Raw genomic sequence first — 18,804 nt, forward strand, 5'->3', positions numbered from 1 at the left:
AGCGGCCAGGCCTCGCTGGAGTCCGACCTGTGGCCCCAGACCATGCTCCCCCATCTCGCTCCCTTTCCCCTTGCCCTGAGCCCCTGTTGGAGACACCACCAGCTGCCTCTGCTCAAGACAAGCCTTTGGGCGGACGTGGGGGTAGGGATGGCTCTTTTTGGAATGTGCCAGAATTTTCAACCCCCTCCCCAGTGTCTGGCCCCTTGGCCACCCAGGAAGTCTGGCAGGTGTGTGAGGGCGCACTCCTCCTCCGGCCCCCACACCAAGCCTTGGCCCCGCGGTTTCCTGCACTGGCACCAGGATTCAGGGCGAAGTCGGGGTTCCCGCAGGACCCCACGGTGCTACACATCCCGAGCAGCCCCCTGGAGATCCCACTTGATAATTAAAGGCCTCGTTAGGGACGTAAACTGAGTTAATGAAAATGATCCCCTGAGATGCCAATTATGCAATATTTATGTCCTGATCAAAAGTAGCAATCAAGTATTTTTTAATAACTTCTTAAGGAGAAGTGTGTAATTACTGGGGAACCTACTGACCTGCTAAGAAGGAAGAAAAAACTGTCCCAGAGACAGGGAGAGAGGTAGAAACGGGGCCAGGGGAGGGGCGGGGGCTTGGGCAGGATGGACAGAGAAGCAGAGGGACAGAAGTGGTATCCTGGGGCCAAACTACTCTGTCTGGGGTCTTTCCATTTCCTTCTGGGGTCCTCAGGTCTGAGGCTCGGGGAGGCCAGCCGTGGAGGAAAAGCAAAGGGCACAAGTGGCCTTTGGAACTGAGACTCTAGTGACCACTTCACTCAGGTCCCCAGCTTCCTCTGGCCCATGCCACCCACCCACCCAGCTATCCTCTCTCCCCTCCCTGATTCCTGGAGCCAGCCCAGCCAGGCTGGTTGTGCTGTGGGCTCTGGGGTTAACCGTGGCCTTCTCTGAGGTGTGGTGGGTGGGAGGCAGGGGTGTTGGGGACCCTGGGGAGCCCTGGGCCCCAAGCCTGGGTGTTCTGGTTTACACTGGTGCATGTCTCGTGCCGTGGTCGCTGGTTCCTGTGGCCTCTGTGTAGTGTGTGTGTGTGAAGACCAGGAGACCTCCATCCAGCCCATCGACCCCTGCCCGGCCAGGCCCCTGATGTCCCTCTGCTCCCCCACCCTAGGGAGATGCTACCAAGTCTGAGTCAGAACCCGATTTCTTCTCGCCCAGCCTGGATGGCGATGAGGACCGGAAGAAGCGCTTGGCCTGTGAGTATCCATCCTGGGCATGCAGCCCCTGACCGTGGGCGTGCAGCCCCTGACCCTGGGCGTGCAGCCTTGAGTGGGCTCAGGGTCTCCCTATCTCTCCCCTGCAGTGGTGTCGCTGGGAGAGCACCCAGAGCTTCGGAGGAGCCTGTTGCCACCTCTCATCATCCACACGGCTGCCACGCCCATGTCCCTGCCTAAGAGCTCCAGCACTGGCCTGGCCGAGGCGCTGGGCCCTGCCTCCCGACGCACCAGCAGCAGTGGGTCGGCCGAGCCCGGGGCAGCTCACGAGATGAAGTCACCGGTAGGGGTGCCATGGGTGCCCAGTGGTGGGAGATGTGAGGATGTCATGAGGGAGGAGAGGATGAAGATGGACAGGCAGAGCCGTGGGCTGGACAAGCCCTGGGAGATCCTTCAGGCCTGCTAATGCAGGGGTGTGGAGGAGCCATGGCCTGGGTCCTAATCCCGCTGCCTCTGTTCCCTAACCGAGGGAGACTCAACCGCTGAGCCACTTTATAAAGTGCTGGGGGAGGGGTTGTCCCCACCCCCTTAATACCTTATTATAATAATAGCAAACCCCACCCAGTCACTGATTCTGGGCCAGACACCATCCAGACACTGCTCGTAAACGTTCTAGACACATTTAATCCTCATGGCAACCCTAGGAGGTAGGTACTGTTACTCTCCCCATTTTGGGACCTGCCTCTCAGGTTGTTCAAATGACTTGCGGGAAGCTCCAGAGCTAGTAGATGACAAAGCCAGCATTTTAATTCAGGAGGCTGGTGTCAGGGCCCCTGCTCTGGCCATTATTTTATACTGCCACCAGCTGGTGAGAAGACCTGTCTTATCACCAAGTAAAATGAGGAATCAGTGCTAGTGTCATATGTATTTTACAGACGAGTAACTGAGGTATAGAGAGGTTCAGTAATTTGGCCGAGGTCACACAGCAGGGCAGAGTAAGCTGGGACCTGAATCTAGGCACCTGGCACCAGGCTCCTGCTTACCATGCCTCTGCACCTGGCATGGTGCTGGGGAGGCTCCAGGAGCTGGGGCGCCTGTGGGGGAGGCAGGGCCGTGTGGTTCTGGCTGAGGGCACCCTCTCCTCTGTTCATCCCCCAGCCGAGTGCCCGTAGCTCTCCGCACAGCCCCTGGAGCGCGGCAAGCAGCTGGACCAGCAGGCGCTCCAGTCGCAACAGTCTAGGCCGCGCCCCGAGCCTGAAGCGCAGGAGCCTGAGTGGGGAGCGGAGGTCCCTGCTGTCCGGCGAGGGCCGGGAGAGCCAGGATGAGGAGGAGAGCTCTGAGGAGGAGCGGGCCAGCCCGGCCAGCAGCAGTGACCGTCGCCACAGGGGCTCCCTGGAGCGGGAGGCTAAGAGCTCCTTTGACCTGCCGGACACACTACAAGTGCCCGGGCTGCACCGCACAGCCAGCGGCCGCAGCTCAGCCTCTGAGCACCAGGGCTGCAATGGCAAATCAGCCTCGGGGCGCCTGGCTGGGGCCCCACTGCCCGATGACCCCCCGCTGGATGGGGACGATGGCGATGACGAGGGCAACCTGGTGAGGCCCCTGTGGGCACAGTGACCCCCTCACCCCCAGCCTTGAGTGAGGGGAGCTCTGCCTGGTCTGGTGCAGGGGTGGGCAACCCCTCCAAGCTCAATGGCATTCAGGAAGTCACCATCACACCCAAAGGGTCTCAGGGGTGCCGACCCTGGAGGCTGAGCTTCAAGCACCCGCTTTCGTCCCTTTATTGGCCCTGCTGAGTCCCAGAGCCTCATCACGCCTGGGGCTATGGCTCTGAGGCCCTTGGTGGATATGAATGGTTTCGGGCAGATGTGTATGAATCTTTCATGGCCCTCCCCCTGTGACTCAGAAAGACCCATCACTCATCTCTCCAAACTGATGCCCTTTCCTGTCCCCCTCTCTCATCTGGACCTCTTCACAGCCTCGACTGCACACCCGTCTTTCCCATTCCCCCAGCCCCAACCGCCAGCCTCCACCTTTAACTCTGGGGTGGGTCACAGGGATCCGGGACCTACCTCCCAGTTAGTGGTTAGCACATGAGAAGGAGGGGCCTGTGTCTCCTCATCCCAGGTGTGCCTTTCAACAGACAGCTGTGCTGGCTGCCACGTTGGGTAATTGATGTAGTTTCTAGCCCAGCAGGGAGGGCAGGTGGGGGCGGGGCCGGAGATGGAAATGGGAAGAGTGGAGAGCTTGGGTGAGGGGGACAGGAGTGCAAGGCAGGAGGGGGGATGAGAGGGATGCTCAGGGGACAAGAGGGGGCTTTGAGGGAGGTGGGGAGGTGGCTTCAGGAACACAGGAAGAGATGGAGGGCTGGGAGAAGGTAGATAGGAGTGGGACCCGTGGCGCTGCTGTGAAAGAGTGAGGGGCTGGGGATTGGAAGCCTGGCCCAGCTCACACCCCCGGCGATCTGTCTGCAGAGCAAAGGGGAACGGCTGAGGGCTTGGATCCGAGCCCGGCTGCCTGCCTGCTGCCGGGAGCGAGACTCTTGGTCCGCCTACATCTTCCCTCCTCAGTCACGGTAAGCAGGGGGCATCTGACCTGTCCCTCAACCTCTCCTCTTCATGGGAAATTATCCCGCAACGTCATCCTAGCAATGCTAGAGGTGTCCCAGACATGGGAGTGTGGGGGGGGGGCAGGAGGAGCAGGGGCCTCGGGCAATGCCCCTCACTGCTACCCTGCCTGGCCTCCCGCTCAGCCTTGGCCTCTGTCCTGGAGCAGGTTCCGCCTCCTGTGTCACCGGATCATTACTCACAAGATGTTTGACCACGTGGTCCTCGTCATCATCTTCCTCAACTGCATCACCATCGCCATGGAGCGCCCCAAGATTGACCCGCACAGCGCTGTGAGTCCCTGGGATGGCCCTCGGCGGCTGTCCAGTGCCTGCTTGGGGCCAGGCCCCTCTGGGGTTAGCGAGCTGGGTGGACAAAGAGGCCCAGAAGACACAGCAGGAGGGAGCCAGGGCTCTGCCGCAGGTCCCCCTGATTCCCATCCTTGGAACTGGCACGCCAAGACGCCTCCTGTGTCCCTCTCCTGGCTCGGTCTCCCTTCTCTGATACACCAGTCTAGCCAGGGGAGTGGGCTCTGCTCCTTACCCCAGCTGTCTGCAGATGGCGTGTTCTCACGAGCCATTGCCGTGTGATTGTGAGGTCCTTGTGTGAGTTGGCGAGTGTTGGATGGTGTGAACAGCAAGACTGGCCCTGGCTGGGTGCAGCCATCTTGCTTTCCCTGCTCCTGACAAAGGGTCTCAGGTTCACCCATGACCCCACCCATGATGGGGGCAGAGGGCTGGGGGAGAGAGGGCAGCAGAATGGGAGAGAGAAGTTGCCTCGGCTCCTCTGGTCCTGCCAGGTCCCAAACCAGTAGGTTTTCAGGGATTTTAGGGGAGACATCGGTCGCTTCTGCTTAGCTGTGAACCTGTCAGTCCTTCTCAGAACCAGAGGCCAGAGGCCCAAGTGTCTGGACACCATCTGGGGACTAGCCTCTTTGGGTTGGGCTCAGCTGCTCCGGAAGCTATGTCCCCCAGCCTGGCATCACAGCCCCTCTCCCTGGCGATGATTCTGGTCCAAGAAGGTGGGGTGGGGGGACTTCATTGCCTCTTATGGCATCTTGCACCCCTTGTTTGGAGGTGGCCCCTTGTGCCCCCACCTCGCTGCCTCCACACCATTGTTCAGATCTCAATGCTGCTGGGGCTTCTGGTTTCCATCAGGGTGGGTTCTGGCCAGGCCAGGGTGGGGATGGAAGGAGCCCTGGGCATGTGTAGGGGCCAGCCCAGGAAGAGGCGGATGAGGGAACATAGCACTGGGGACCCCCACCCTGGGGCTGTGAGGGGCGGAACAAGAGCAGATGGTCCGAAGGGCCCCGGGTGCCTCCTGCCCCAGGCCTTGCCGCAGAGCTCTCTGCTGCTGTGACCAGGTCTCCCCGCTCAGCTGCTTCCATCTCTAGCTGTCACGTGCCTGCTTCTCTCTCCCCACTCTCCATGGCTCGCTCTCTGGCACTCTGCTCTTACTGCATCTCTCCAGCTCTCCGCACCCCTCTCTGGGCCACCTGGCAATGGAATCAGCCCACAGACGTCGGTGGAGGGCTGGCCCCAGCCTATGCCCAGCATAAGTGCTGCCCCTGCGGGTACACAGCCTGTCCTCAGGCCCCCAGATTTCTCTGTGGCTCCATTTCTGGGGCACACAGCAGGAGACCAAGTCCGCAGAGCAGGGAGGAGAGGAGAACACGGGGGGGGGGCACAAGAGATCAAGTTAAATCGTGCCCCAGTTTTAAGAAAGACGAAATCGGGATAGGGCCGGGGATAAGGGGCAGGGTTGAAGCACTGTGGTGGGATCACTCCCCTTCCAGGCCTGTCTGGGGAGGCCAGCAGCTCTGTTCAGGGCCTGGAGAGTGTGTGTGTGTGTGTGTGTGTGTGTGTGTGTGTGTGTGTGTGTGTGTGTGTGAGCTGTTGAGGGAGGGCATTGTCTGCCTTGTTGCGGGGGGGTTGCTGTTCTGAGTCAAATGTTGAAAGCAGCCTCTGGCTTCTGTACGCAGAGCGGACCTGGCCCAAGGAGGGGGTCCTGGTGGGAAACACCTGCCCGTTGTCTCTTGCAGGAACGCATCTTCCTGACACTCTCCAATTACGTCTTTACCGCAGTCTTCCTGGCGGAGATGACTGTGAAGGTGATGGGGGGCAGTTGTGTTGGTTTGGGGCTAACTGGTTTCTGGTGGGGGTGGAGAGGATGGGCCATGAGTGGAGGGCAGGGCTGGGGACTGCAGGGAGGCAGCAGTGACAGTGACTGGCAGGTGTCCCCAGGTGGTGGCGCTGGGCTGGTGCTTCGGGGAGCAGGCATACCTGCGCAGCAGCTGGAATGTGCTGGACGGGCTGCTGGTGCTCATCTCCATCATCGACATCCTGGTGTCCATGGTCTCTGACAGCGGCACCAAGATCCTCGGCATGCTGAGGGTGCTGCGGCTGCTGAGGACCCTGCGCCCACTCAGGTGAGCCCCCGCCAGGCATCTTCCTCAGGGACGTCCACAACCAGCCCCCCAACAGTGGAGCAAGAGCCCCACCTGCCCCTGCTTCCTGCTTGTGACCCCCACAGGGAACCCTGTTGTCATTTGGCTTCAGCTGGGGGCTGAGGAGTTTCTGTCCTCTGGCACCCTCCCTCCATGACACTCACCATCTGATGTTCTGCTCAGGGCGACTGGGGGCCTGGCCTTGGGCCGGGCACAATACAAGGGGCCCCAGGCAGGGCCTCACTGCCTTGGGTGGTGCCCTCAGGGGTGACTCTCTGCCCTCCATGGTGAAGTGACAGATCCCTAGACTCCTTTCCCCACTCTCTCCACCTTTATGGTGTTGAGAACAAGCAGGTGTTGCCCACCAGGACCCTCTCCCAGGGGCCACCCACCAGATCTAGCAGGGGATCCACCCTCTCGGAAACACCCCCCCGTGAGGCAGTTGCCCACCATCCCCACTCAGAACGGCCAGAGGGTGGGGACACAGATGAAGACGCTAGAGGTGCTTCCCTCGCTGTGACAATCTACGCCCCTTTCCACCCCTGCCTGCCCCCTGCATGCTCCCTACAAGTGTATGTCCCTGTCCTCATGCCACACGCTGTCCCTGGGGAAGCCCTTGCTGGAGCTGAGCCCCTACCTAGCTCCACCAGGTAACCCTTCGACATCCTGGGGATGGGGGTGGTGGGAGGGTGGGGGGAGTGTGCTTCCTATTTGGGGTTACCGGGGGTGGGAACCCTGACAGCAGGGGTCCCAGAAAAAAGAGGGCTGCTCTGCACAGTCCTCTCTGCTCAGCCCAGAACCCCAGCCTCTTCCCTCAACCAGAGCCCAGGGGACCACTGAGCCAAGACTGGGAAGCAGAGCAGCAGGGCACCGGCCGGGGTGTCGGAGTGGTGGGAACCCCTTTCTCCTCTCCCTCCCCAGGGTAATCAGTCGGGCACAGGGCCTGAAGCTGGTGGTAGAAACGCTAATGTCTTCGCTAAAGCCCATTGGCAACATCGTGGTCATCTGTTGTGCCTTCTTCATCATTTTTGGCATCCTGGGGGTGCAGGTTTGTATGAGTCTGGGGGCCAGCTGTCAGCGAAAGCCTGAGGAGTGGCTTTCCTTTTGCTCTTCAGACGGTGACGCCTGATCTGCTGCCACCTTTATTCCAGAAAGGAATAAATAGGGACACTTCCCTCGAGGCCCAGGGCCTTGGCCTCTTTGCTTCCTGGGCACTTTTCAGAAAACTGGAAGTCTGGAAGAGGGCCCCAAAGGGGACAAGGGCCTCAGAGAGGCTTCTGACCTGTGACAGCCGCGGGCTGCTGTTCCAACCCCTCGATGCACCGCACTCCGGAGCACAGACGCTGGCACCAGCCCACAGTCTGCTCTGGGATCCCCTCCCAGCCTCCCCTGCTTGAGTGGGGTGGGCTGCAGGCCAGGCCTGGGGATCCAGGGCCCAGACAGCTGGGCCAGGTTAGCGGCGTGCTGGCAGGCCGGCGGGTGCAGACCCCAGACGAGGCAGGAAGTGGGGGCTGCAGGGGAAACTTGGCCTCTGGCCCAGGGAGGGAACTTGGCTTTGGAGGAAAAAGAGCGGGAGCTGCTGCCTGCAGGATTCAGCAGGCACCTCTGAGAGCCCCTCCATCCCGTCTTCCCGAGCCCCTGGCTCCAGCTGCTCCAGCTGCAGGGTAGACAGCTGGCTATTGGGGCAGCAGGGGAGCTCCTGGGTGGCTACCCCTCTCCCCCTCCTTCCCTCTGACTTTCTGGGATGTCCTCTCTGCTCTGGGGAGGGGATGGGGGCCATCCCTGCTTTCCTGGAATTCTCTAGCCCCAGGGACCCAGCTGGGGTGCAGTTGCCAAGGCTGTGTGGTGTTTCCCTGCACGCCCAGTGCCCCTTCCCTTCCCTCTCTTCCCAGCCTGCTTGGATGAGGAGAGGAAACCATTGTTGAGCCCAGGCCAGGGCTCTTGCAGTGGCTTTAGGTCTGTCCGTAACAGCCGCCCGGGGCCCCTGGGCCTTTGGTTCCTCAAACCCCTCCCCCAGTCATAGTCATGGCCCGTCTGTGCTGGAGTGAAAGTGAGCTTTTCAGTCACCCAGACCTGAGGTCCAGCCCCTGTCTGCTTTCTACTAGTTACATAACCTTAATGAGTGAATTAACTTCTCTAAGCCTTGGTTTTCCTCATCTGTAGAATGGGGTAAAGACACTTAGCCCCCTCCCCCCATTCAATCAGATCACCCAGCCCCTCTCCCAGACTGTCTCATTCAGTGGGTCTGGGGTGGGCCCGATGATGGTATTTTTAGCACATTCCCAGATGGCCTGATGGTGGTCCGGGAACCCCACTTGGAGAACCAATGGCTCAGCCCCTTGTAGAGAACAAAGGACTGTTCCCTTCAATCTACCCTTCGTCTGTCCCCGCCCCGTGACCCGTCCTCCCCTCGCTGGGGCTCTGCTCCCAGGAACCCGGAGGAAGGGGTGTGTCTGCAGGGGAGGTTCCCTAACTTGACTGATCGCAGGGCTGAGCCCCCCGCCCCTCACCGAGGATGTGCATGGAACTCTCAGGCCCTAGGCCGGCTGCTGGGAGGTGGGGCTGGGGGGTTCTGGGCTTCCTGTGGTCAAAGCTCATGTCTCCCCATCCCCTGGTCCACGTGTGTCCAGCTCTTCAAAGGGAAGTTCTTCGTGTGCCAGGGTGAGGACACCAGGAACATCACCAACAAATCTGACTGTGCCGAAGCCAGTTACCGGTGGGTCCGACACAAGTACAACTTCGACAACCTCGGCCAGGTGAGCGCCAGGCTCCGAGGTGGAGGTGGGAGTAGTGGAGGGAGTCCAGAGAGGAGACAAACTGGTGCTTAATGATGCCCGCAGGGCAATTGGCTTGACCGGGCTTCAGTTTCATCAGCTGGCAAATGGGCCCTAGTGGTGTCTCCCTGGAGGCTCACAGGAAGGATGCAGTGAGACCACGTGTGTTTGCTTGGCACGGTACAGAGCTCAGGCGGACCGTCAAGACCATCCTGTGCTCACTCCATGTTTGCAGAGACGGGGGTGTACACAATGAAGCACTTCCCTCAGTTTTGCCGGCGTGTTTCCCTGACCCGCCCTGGTGTCGTTCCCAAATTTCAGAGGGTGTGGTCTTTCCCACCAGCTCCTCTGCTTTCGTACCAGCTACGGAGCCCTTGGAGGGCTGCAGTATGACTCCGGCCTGACCTCCGAAAGGCTGGGGTCCCCCAGGCTGATGCTGGGAGGTGCTCTGAGGACAGGCGGGTGGTGGTTTGGCCATAAGTTCTGGATTTCAGATGGTCTCCTCTCCTTCTTCTGCTCTCCCCAGGCCCTGATGTCACTGTTCGTGCTGGCCTCCAAGGACGGCTGGGTGGACATCATGTACGACGGGCTGGATGCCGTGGGTGTGGACCAGCAGGTAGGGCTGAAGCAGGGAGGACCCAACTTCGGGGTGAGGTCATTCAGCACAGGCCACCTCCAGGCATGACAGGTGCAGATGCTGGGCAGAAAGAGGGCAAGGCTGGGAAAATGCCGTTGAAGAGGCATTAACTCTTACAGCAGGGGTTGTAACTGGTAGTTGGAGGGCCAAATCCAGGCATGTTTTATTGGCTTTGCAAAATGTTTAAATTGTTTGAATTAGTGGTGAACACTTAACAACTGACGAATTTCCCATGAAAACCCAGACTTGGGCCTGCCTGCTCAAGACAAATCCCAAGATCTGGGAGCACTGGACTTGCCTTCCCTGGGGGCAGGAGTCAGCAGGAACAAAGAAGCCCTTATCCCTTTTAGATAGAGCCGCTCTCCGCTTTGCCATAGTCCCCACTCCTCCCTACGGAACACCGAACCCACGTGGCGGTGGGGCAGCACCGGAGACAGTACCCGTGGTGCTGATGCCTCCTCCTGTCCTTCCTGCCCCTGCCAGCCCATCATGAACCACAACCCCTGGATGCTGCTGTACTTCATCTCGTTCCTGCTCATTGTGGCCTTCTTTGTCCTGAACATGTTTGTGGGCGTGGTGGTAGAGAACTTTCACAAGTGTCGGCAGCACCAGGAGGAGGAGGAGGCCCGGCGGCGGGAGGAGAAACGTCTGCGGAGACTGGAGAAAAAGAGAAGGAGTAAGGAGAAGCAGATGGCTGGTCGGTAGTCTTTCCACATCTCTCTGAGTCCTGCTTGACCTTGGCCTTGCGACTGACTGTTGGGGGTCAGGGGCTGGGGCTGGGGGCAGGGAGAAGATGCCCCTGCCCCCCTCTTCACCTCCTCCCCCCAAGAGCATGTCAGCCTTTATAGACTGCATGAAGCAGACCAGTTCAGCCCCATGGTGGAGGGGGAGCTACCCCCACCCTCGGGGCTCCCCAGGTCTCAGTGTCATACTCCCCAGAGGAGTTATGCATAGCCTCTCCCAGCTCGACTCTCAGAAGAGCCTCATGGGATGAGAACCATGCTCCACTGGCCGAGGCCAGTGTCCAGAGACCAGCCTTGCCCGGCCCCAGGCTGGTGAGGAAGCGTCTTGAACCTGAGCCTGCCTGGTGTCTGTAGCTGCTGAGCAAGGTCTCAGCAGAGGCTGCAAATGTGCAGCAGCAAGAGAAGACCCCAGATCCACTCTTCCTCCCTGTCTCCAGCAGAACTCCCTCACTTCCTGGCTGTCATTTTTTTGGCCAGGCTGTAAAATAAAAAAATCTCCTCCTGGCTCAGAGAAGGTCCGAGGTCACGGGGACTCTAAGCACATGACTCTCTGGCCTTAGAACCCTCAGGTCCCTCACCTGTGATTCCCAACATTTCGCTGGGGGAGGCCCCCCTCCTCACCGCTCCCCACACTCTTCTGCCATGGGTGGGCCGAGACCAGGTGAAAAGACACACAGGTTACAGGAAGGACGGAAGAGATGTGGCAGGTGTAGGAGCCCCTTTGTTCCGTGGTGTCTCCAGGTGTGTCCGCACCTGTCTCCCTGTCTTCGGGGCTCCCGCCTGCCTGTCTGGTACTCAGCAATCTCCACGATTCTTTCTTTCTGTCGCCCACGTTTCTCTAAGTGTCTGTATGTGTGGGTTTCTCTAAGCCTTTGTGTGTCTGTCTCTGTCTGCTCTGCGGGTTTCCCTTCCTCTCTCCACCTTTTCACAAACCGTCTTCTTTACGCCGCTAAGATGTACGCAGTGCCCCGAGTTCTCTTGGGTTTGTTGACATGTGAGTACCACCAAACGGGTGAGGGGCTGCGGTGCCCCTCGCTCCCCTCTGCCCCGGGCTCTAGCTCCTGCTGCCTGTGAGGGCCACCTGGAGTGAGGGGAGAGAATTCGGGGGTGGGGGAGGGTGGGACAGAGCCAGTGAGCCCAGGAGAGGTGGGGGCCGTTCAAGGCAGGTGTTGAGGGAACACCCCTCTCTGGGCAGCAGCGGGTGGTGCAGTTGTCCGTGTCCCATACCCAGATACCTGTGCCCCGGTTGTCCTGCTCAGCCCGGGGGTAGGGTCCCTCTTGGCTCTCCCTGCAGATGTCTGAAGCTGTGCAGGTACCTCACCCGCAGCAGCCATGCTCCCATCCCTGCTCCGTCCGCCCGCCTGTCCTGGCAGTCTGCTGGCTCTGTGGGGTGTCTGCAGACAGATTCTTTCGGCAGGAGGCACTTGTGGCCCTGCCTGACCAGCTGGCTCCCCTTCTGGGGTCTGTAGCCCTCTCAGGTGCTACTGCGGCCAAGGTGCTGGTGGGAGGGGACATGTGTTCTGATGACAGGCTGCCTGCCCTTCCCTGTGCCTCCGATTTCCTTTCCCCGTGACCCTGACGAGTTGGCTAAATCGTCTTCCTCAAAAGTGCTCTGTGCCCCGAGCTTGGGGCTGGCCACTCAGCCACCTGTGCTCAGTGCACCCCATTCATAAACAGAGTGAGGGTCAGAGCCCAGGGGGAGGGCCCTGCCCAGCCCACCTGGTCCGGCCAGTGACCAATGTCGTGTTTCGTTCTTTTAGATCTAATGCTGGACGATGTAATTGCTTCCGGCAGCTCAGCCAGCGCGGCGCCAGGTACTGCGTCTGGGGTTGCGGGTTCCAGGGCGTGGCCCTGGGGTGGTCAGGCCCTGCATGCCCCCAGGCCCGCCTCCTGCTCCCTCTCCACAGCTGATTGGTTCTATCCTCTTGCAAGGGGGTGAGGGTCCCTGGGGAGCCGGGCTTCTGTGTCACCCCGTAGACCAGCGCTGCGCTGGATGGGAGGCGAGGGTCTCAGCTCCCTCCTCCCTCAGACACCTCTTAAAGGACCCACCTTCCCCTCCAAGGCTTCCCCAGCCTGGGCTCCCCAGCCCCCAGCTGCCTCCCCCATTCCTGCTCCTTCTCCCAGGTCACACTGTTCGATATTAGAGCTGCAAATCTCTCCCATCTTCTTTTGTCTGAAGGGGAGACTTTGATCAAGTGAGCAGGATGAGCGGAACAGAAAGGGGAAGGATTTGTTTTAAAAATGTAACAATGAATAATTGAACAGACTCATTAATAGTCAAGTAACCGCGGTGGCACGTCATCGCCACACACAGCAGGAACTGGGACTCAAAGGCCTGAGTTAGCCATGAGCTTCTCCTCAAGACCAAAGATTTGGGAGCGAGTTGGGTCCTTCTCTTCGAGAGCCGTGTCTCTGGGAAGGCCTTCCTGGTCCTGCCCTCCCTGGCTCCTCAGGCCCCTGCTCCTCCCAACAGGGCCCCCAGACGGAGGTTCTGAGATCATGAGAATCTGGGACAGGGCTGGGGACCTCGTCACAGCCTCCGATGTCTCCACACCATGGTTCCCAACCTGTTTATCCCCAATGGCCCCCCTTATCCTCTCCAACAAACCCCACGTTTTACAAGACTGTCTTTGAAGTTAAGAGCACTTCAATAATAACTTTGTTTCACTGTGTTTGCTAATCAAAGGCACATGTAATTGCTAATCAGAGCTTCTGAGCTGCAGAAGGTTTCACACTGGATGATAGCCCAAAAAAAGGACTGTTTTGCCATTAAATTTGTCTGTGGGATCTTAACACAGGCACATGTACAATTTCTTTTAAGCTGTTAGAAATATTGAAAAGAATGTAAGAACCCCCATGTGGCTGCCTTCTCAGCTGCTGGGGGTGTGGGGCTTCAGGCTGGGGACCATTGGGCTGTACCTTTCTTTGCTATTTCGCCTCTCCCAGAAGCCAGACTCTGCCTCCCCCAGAAGCCAAAAGTCCTGTGAACCTTGGGCTGTCTGATCTGTGGGGGCTCAGGGACCCACCCAAGCGGGATCCCCAGAGCCACCATTTGGGCCGTCATCCCTGAGGCCCTAGGCAGATCAATGTCTGCTGTCCCCATGGGGTGAGCTCTGGTGTTTGGCATTGAGAGATCGTCTCTTAGGGGCTCAGGCGTCTCCAGCCAGTTTGTGTCTGAACGGCCTGGGCCTCACGCCTGGGTGCCAGCTTGTACTGCAGACTCCTGATGCATTAGGGGGTGAGGAGAAGGTGGGAGGAAGTGGCCTGCAGCTCTTCCCTTTGTGGGTTCGCCGGCCTGTAGACTGAAGTGTCCACATGTCCATACTCACCGCAAAACACCACCTAGTACAGGGCCAAGCCTCAGAAGCCTGGTAGCTCCCTCGAACTCCTGACACGCCTACTCGATGGTAAACACTCTTGTCACTCTTGTGCCGTACCCCTCTCTGGGGACATTCTGCCGTGCTCCAGTTGGCACACGCAAGTGTGTGCGCTGACTACACATAGTGTGTATTAGCTCTCCAGCGGGTAGTGAGCCCGCGGAGACCCCGAGGAGGGCTCAGATCATCCCCTATCCCTCTGTCCTGGACCTGGCGTCCTTTGTGTTCTATGCCAGGGTTTTTCAAACCTCTGTGTGCATGAGACTTACCCAGAGAACATGTTCTTACACAGATTGCTGAGCCCCGCCCACACAATCTCATGGCGTGGACTGGGGTAGGAGGGGAGCACCTGCATTTCCGATCAGTGCCCAAGAGCCGGCGATGCCGCAGCACTGGCCTATCCAGTTGTGTCACGGGCAGGAAGTCACACCCTCTAGTCTGGGGCTGCAGGAATCAGACACGCCCACAACCTCCCTGCTAGGACCAGGCGCACCCAGTGCCATGCCCAGTGCTGGGGGGGTTGGGAGGTAGCTGGCCAGACTCCAGGGTGAGGCGGAAGGGAAAAGACTCTGGTTATTAGGGGAATGCGCCTGTCTGGACGCCTGGGTCCAGCCCAAGCAGTCAGGTTAGCCCGAGTGACCACTTGGCCTTCAGCACCAGCTCCACTCCCACTGCCACCTGTGTGTGACACCTGCCTCCACTCACCCTCTCTTTTCCCACTGGAATCCAGTGATCAGGCTCAGCCGCAGCAGTGGGGGGTGCAGCCTCTGCTGGGCGAGCCTGTGTCACTGCCTTCCGCCCGCTCCCGGACACTGTTCTCTGCAAGCCCTCTGCCCGGCTGTGCCTGGGGCTCCCAGGGACCTCTACTAACGCACTGTGCCTGCTGCCTTCACTCACAGCCTCACACCCCGCCTGCACCTCTCCTGTGTCCTTGCCCCTGATGGGGAGCTGTGCGGTCCTGGGGTGTCCTTCTCCCCGCTGTCTGACTCTGGGATTTTCTTTTCCTTAAGCGGTTCATTGGGAGAGAGGGAGATGGGGCCAACATGCCAGTGACCATTGGCTCAGTCTGCCCAAGACTCCTCCCTCTGGGCGGGGGTGGGGCTGGAGTGGGCAGTGACCTCAAGTTCTGCTGTGAGCCCAGGTGCTGTTGATAAAACCAAGGTCCAGGGGCCGGTGTCCTCCAGAACCCAACAGCAAGGGCCTTTGGGCAGACACTGCAAGGGCACCCTCTGGGCCGAAGCCCCAAGGCTCTGTATCTAAACTGACCTGGGGAGGGACTCGAGCTGGGAGTTAGGTGCTGGCTCTGTCAATGCCTCGCAGCGTCTGGACAACACGCTTTTTGCTGGCCTCGTTCTTGCCCTCGGTGTTTTAAAACAGAGGGTTGGTCGAGGAGGTGCGGATCAGACCAACCCTGGTACACTTTGGGCCTGCGCTGTCACAGGGGACTTCCAGCAGCCCCCTGGAGGCACCTGCTGGTCTGAGGGGCAGGGTGGGAGGGCGTTTGTACAGACCTGAAGGCCTGGGACTGCATCAGCCCCTGTGAGCAGATGCCCTGCCTCAGTCGTCCTGACTCCCCAGTTGCTCTCTGGGCCACTTGGAGGAGGGGTCCCTGGCCAGAAGCCAGAGGTGGTGGCAGAGGCCTAAGTGGTCCTGGGGCTGCCTACACAGTCAGACTGGAGTGAGAGGGGAGGGGGCCCGCTCCCAACCTCTCCCCGGCATTGTCTCAGCCGATAATGGGGCTAATAAGGAGCTGCTTTTTCTAACCTAATTGTATTCAAACATTTTAGTTAATTCTCCATTCATATTTTAGCATAATGGGATCGGGTGCTCTCGGCACTTATGGAGATTAATGCAGAGAGAGTTCCAGCTGCTAAGGCAACACAGGCGGCTAGCGCCCTCTGGTTCTTGTGGGTACTGAAGGAAGGAAGGAAGAGGCCCCCTTGCCCGGTCCACCCTCCACGGTCACACGGGACGACCCGTGGCCTCAAGTTGCCCCATCCTGGGCCTTTCCCCTCCTACCCTCCTGAGGGTCAGAAGGGTCGCCTGAGCAAACAAAGCCACAGTTGGCTGGCCCACGTCTAAAAGTAAAAGATGGACTAACACACCCTGTGGTGTGCCAGAATGTTCTGGTCCTGCCACCCCTTGGTTGTCCACACCCGAAGGCTGATGCTGGAGGGTGGCATCGGCGAGGCTGAACGCAAGGCTCTCGGGCGCTCTTCTTCCTTCGGCCTTTGGTGGGGGTCCACCCAGGCCACTCTCTGCCTCAGTTTACTTCTCTGGTCAATAGTCCTCTGCATGGGAAAGGACAATTACATTGGAGCTGGCCTGGGCCCGTAGCTTCCTGCTGCCCCTTGAGCCAGCCACCCCGGCACAGGCCTCAGAGGCTGCGGCGTGTGCCGGCTGGCTTTGGCCCTAGACTTCCTGAGGGGGAAGGGCTGTCTGGGACCTGAGGCTGCCCAAGCCTCCCGTGGGGAGCCTCTTTTTTCTCTGTGGCTGCCTGGGAGACCAATCTGTCAACCACCCCTGGGTGACATGTATCCCCAACTTGTCCTGGCCTTTCCTCAGCACTTGGAGGAGGGGCCCCCTGCAATCCTTACCCTCAGATGTATTCTCCCCGCTTGGCAGGCCAACTTTCTGGCACCACGGTTTTTATAACTAAGCGATTCGCTGATTGCGAGAGGAACGCTATGCCTCTGCCAGATCTCAGACAGTGCTTTCAGCCCAGCCTGCGGTCTAACGCCGTCCTGACACCCAGGAGCAGGCTGGGCATCGCCTCATTAGAAACCGGGTGAGTCCTTCAGGTGGGGCCCTCCCAGATCAGCCTGGGATAGAGCAGCGCCCTGTGGCCTCCCCTCTGCCCTCCCTCACCTGAGGATGCTGGAGGCGCAGGCTCCGCCCCCCGCCACTACCCAGAGGCCCTCAGAGGGATCGCGCAGCCTGCCAAGATGACCAGTTTCCAATCTCCGGTTTTATCTCCAAATCCCAGCTCTGTGTAATCTCCTCCGCTCCCCCCTGGTGAAGGAGCAAAAGCTTTCCCTTCTCTGTTGATGGAGTTACCTCTGAGCCTGATAAGGCCAGTTGTTTTTCATCTTATTGATCTGGCCCGGCTGCAGAACACTGAGTCAAGGGTGTTAAGAGGGGCTGATGGATTTTGGAGGCTGCCTCAGGGTGGGGGCTCACCTGGTGTCTAATGTAGGTGGGGAGCTCTGCATGTCCTGACCCCTTCTGCACCCAATGTAGTCAGTAGAACAGACGCTTGGAGGGGCGATGCCAAGAGAGCTCCCCCAGGCCCCTGAGAAGGAAGTAAATGGGGGGCAAGGGTGCTGATGACACTGGAATGTTTCAGCTCGAGTGTTAGAGGCTGGTGGCTGTGAGGGACTGGGTGGAGGGGGCAGAGGGGGCAGGGCCCGATGTCTGCTCTGCTCCCCTCCCCACCCCACCAGAAGCCCAGTGCAAACCCTACTACTCGGACTACTCCCGCTTCCGACTGCTCGTCCACCACTTGTGCACCAGCCACTACCTGGATCTCTTCATTACGGGTGTCATTGGGCTGAACGTGGTCACCATGGCCATGGAGCACTACCAGCAGCCCCAGGTAGGAGCCATGTAGGCCCTGCCTACAACTGGGACCACAGGGGTGAGGCCGGCCCTGCCTGAGCTGGGCTCTCTGTGTGGGTTCCTCTCGTACCCCTCTCGCTACCCTTGGAGGTAGGTCTCAGTTCCACACATGAGGACAGTGCGCCTCAGAGAGATTAGATAACTTGACCCAAGTCACATAGCCTGGAAGTAGAGCACCTGGTTTCTTCACCCAGCATCTTGTTGTCGAGTGTCTGCCCTGTGTGGGGCTCTGGACTTTTGAGGGTAAAGAAGGCAGACTGGGACTAGCCCTTCTGGAGAGTAGGTTCTTATGAATGTCCAGCTCCAAAGCTCACCACTGATCCTGCCGCTTCTCAAGTCAGGAGCCACCCTGACTTGAGCCGCCTCCTTCATTAGCCGCCCTCTGGGCCTCAGTTTTCCCATCTGTAAAATAGGGGTGTTGAACTGGTTGTACACCAGGCCCCTCCCAGCTCTTGCACAGCATGTTTGTCCTGTGGTCTCAGCCTCCCTCCAGGACAGACCCTTTAGCACAAAGCTTGTCTTGTGTGTGTGCGTGAGGACCCACTCTGTGCTAGAGCAGTAACCAGTGGCCAGCCATCAGGGTGAGAACACAGGGGAAAGGGCCTCTTAGGCTCAGCTGTCTCCCAGATCTGGGAGGTACAACGTAGGGGGCAGGTGGCATCCCTGGCCTTACCTGACATGCCCCACCCATCCCTGCCAGATCCTGGACGAGGCTCTGAAGATCTGCAACTACATCTTCACCGTCATCTTCGTCTTGGAGTCAGTTTTCAAACTTGTGGCCTTCGGCTTCCGCCGGTTCTTCCAGGACAGGTAACAGAAGAGGGGTGTGTGGGACTGGGGAAGGATCTAATGCCTGAAGACCTCTCTGGACTCCTGAGTGTCAGCCTCTACTCCAGAACCTACCGAGGGGTGATGGCGGGGTGGGGTGTGTGACATCCAGGGCCCGGGAGACGGGAGGGAAGGAAGGGAATTTGACAAGACAGGGCCTGGGGACACAGGCAGCTGGAAATCAGTGTGGCCTAGACTGGAGCTTAAAAGCAAAGAGGTTGGAGCCAGACTGCCTGAACCAGACTTGAATCCTGGCTCCACCACTTAGAAACTGGTGACCCTGGGTAAGTTACTTAATGGTTCTGTGCCTCAGTTTCCTCATCTGTAAAATGGGAGATAGTAGAATGCACATCATGGAGAGTTCCTATTTGTAAAGCCCTTAAAACGGTGCTTGGCACACAGCAAGCACCATATGAGTACTAAAAAACAAACAAACAAACAAAACGAATAAACAACAGTGAAAAGCAGAGGCTCAAGCTGAAGTCGCAGCCCTGCCTGTGCCACCGACTGGCTAAGTGGGTGGAGACAAGTCAAGCCTTCTCCGCAGGGTGGGGTGGCTGGACTGGCCGGCCTCCACCCTCCTTTTGTA

General features: G+C 59.1%; 1 protein-coding gene across 6 annotated transcripts in view; it reads left to right on the top strand.

Moving 5' to 3' along the window:
• CACNA1G (calcium voltage-gated channel subunit alpha1 G) overlaps positions 1–18,804 on the top strand; it is a 61,797-nt gene that overhangs the window by 33,471 nt on the left and 9,522 nt on the right. For 4 of the 6 annotated variants that reach the window (XM_037129643.2, XM_037129644.2, XM_053657254.1 and 1 more), the window contains 14 exons: positions 1,144–1,228; positions 1,336–1,529; positions 2,345–2,779; positions 3,661–3,761; positions 3,962–4,085; positions 5,834–5,902; positions 6,036–6,220; positions 7,160–7,286; positions 8,869–8,994; positions 9,539–9,628; positions 10,133–10,346; positions 12,153–12,206; positions 17,213–17,364; positions 18,088–18,197. In XM_037129643.2, coding sequence (XP_036985538.2) covers positions 1,144–1,228; positions 1,336–1,529; positions 2,345–2,779; positions 3,661–3,761; positions 3,962–4,085; positions 5,834–5,902; positions 6,036–6,220; positions 7,160–7,286; positions 8,869–8,994; positions 9,539–9,628; positions 10,133–10,346; positions 12,153–12,206; positions 17,213–17,364; positions 18,088–18,197 — 2,066 coding nt within the window. The remainder of the gene's footprint in view (positions 1–1,143; positions 1,229–1,335; positions 1,530–2,344; positions 2,780–3,660; positions 3,762–3,961; positions 4,086–5,833; positions 5,903–6,035; positions 6,221–7,159; positions 7,287–8,868; positions 8,995–9,538; positions 9,629–10,132; positions 10,347–12,152; positions 12,207–17,212; positions 17,365–18,087; positions 18,198–18,804) is intronic. The other 2 variants (XM_037129645.2, XM_053657261.1) reach the window with 1 other exon arrangement.

Source organism: Artibeus jamaicensis, unplaced genomic scaffold (assembly GCF_021234435.1).
Source record: "Artibeus jamaicensis isolate MK-2021 breed Jamaican fruit bat unplaced genomic scaffold, CSHL_Jam_final contig_1998, whole genome shotgun sequence".
Lineage (NCBI taxonomy): Eukaryota > Metazoa > Chordata > Mammalia > Chiroptera > Phyllostomidae > Artibeus > Artibeus jamaicensis.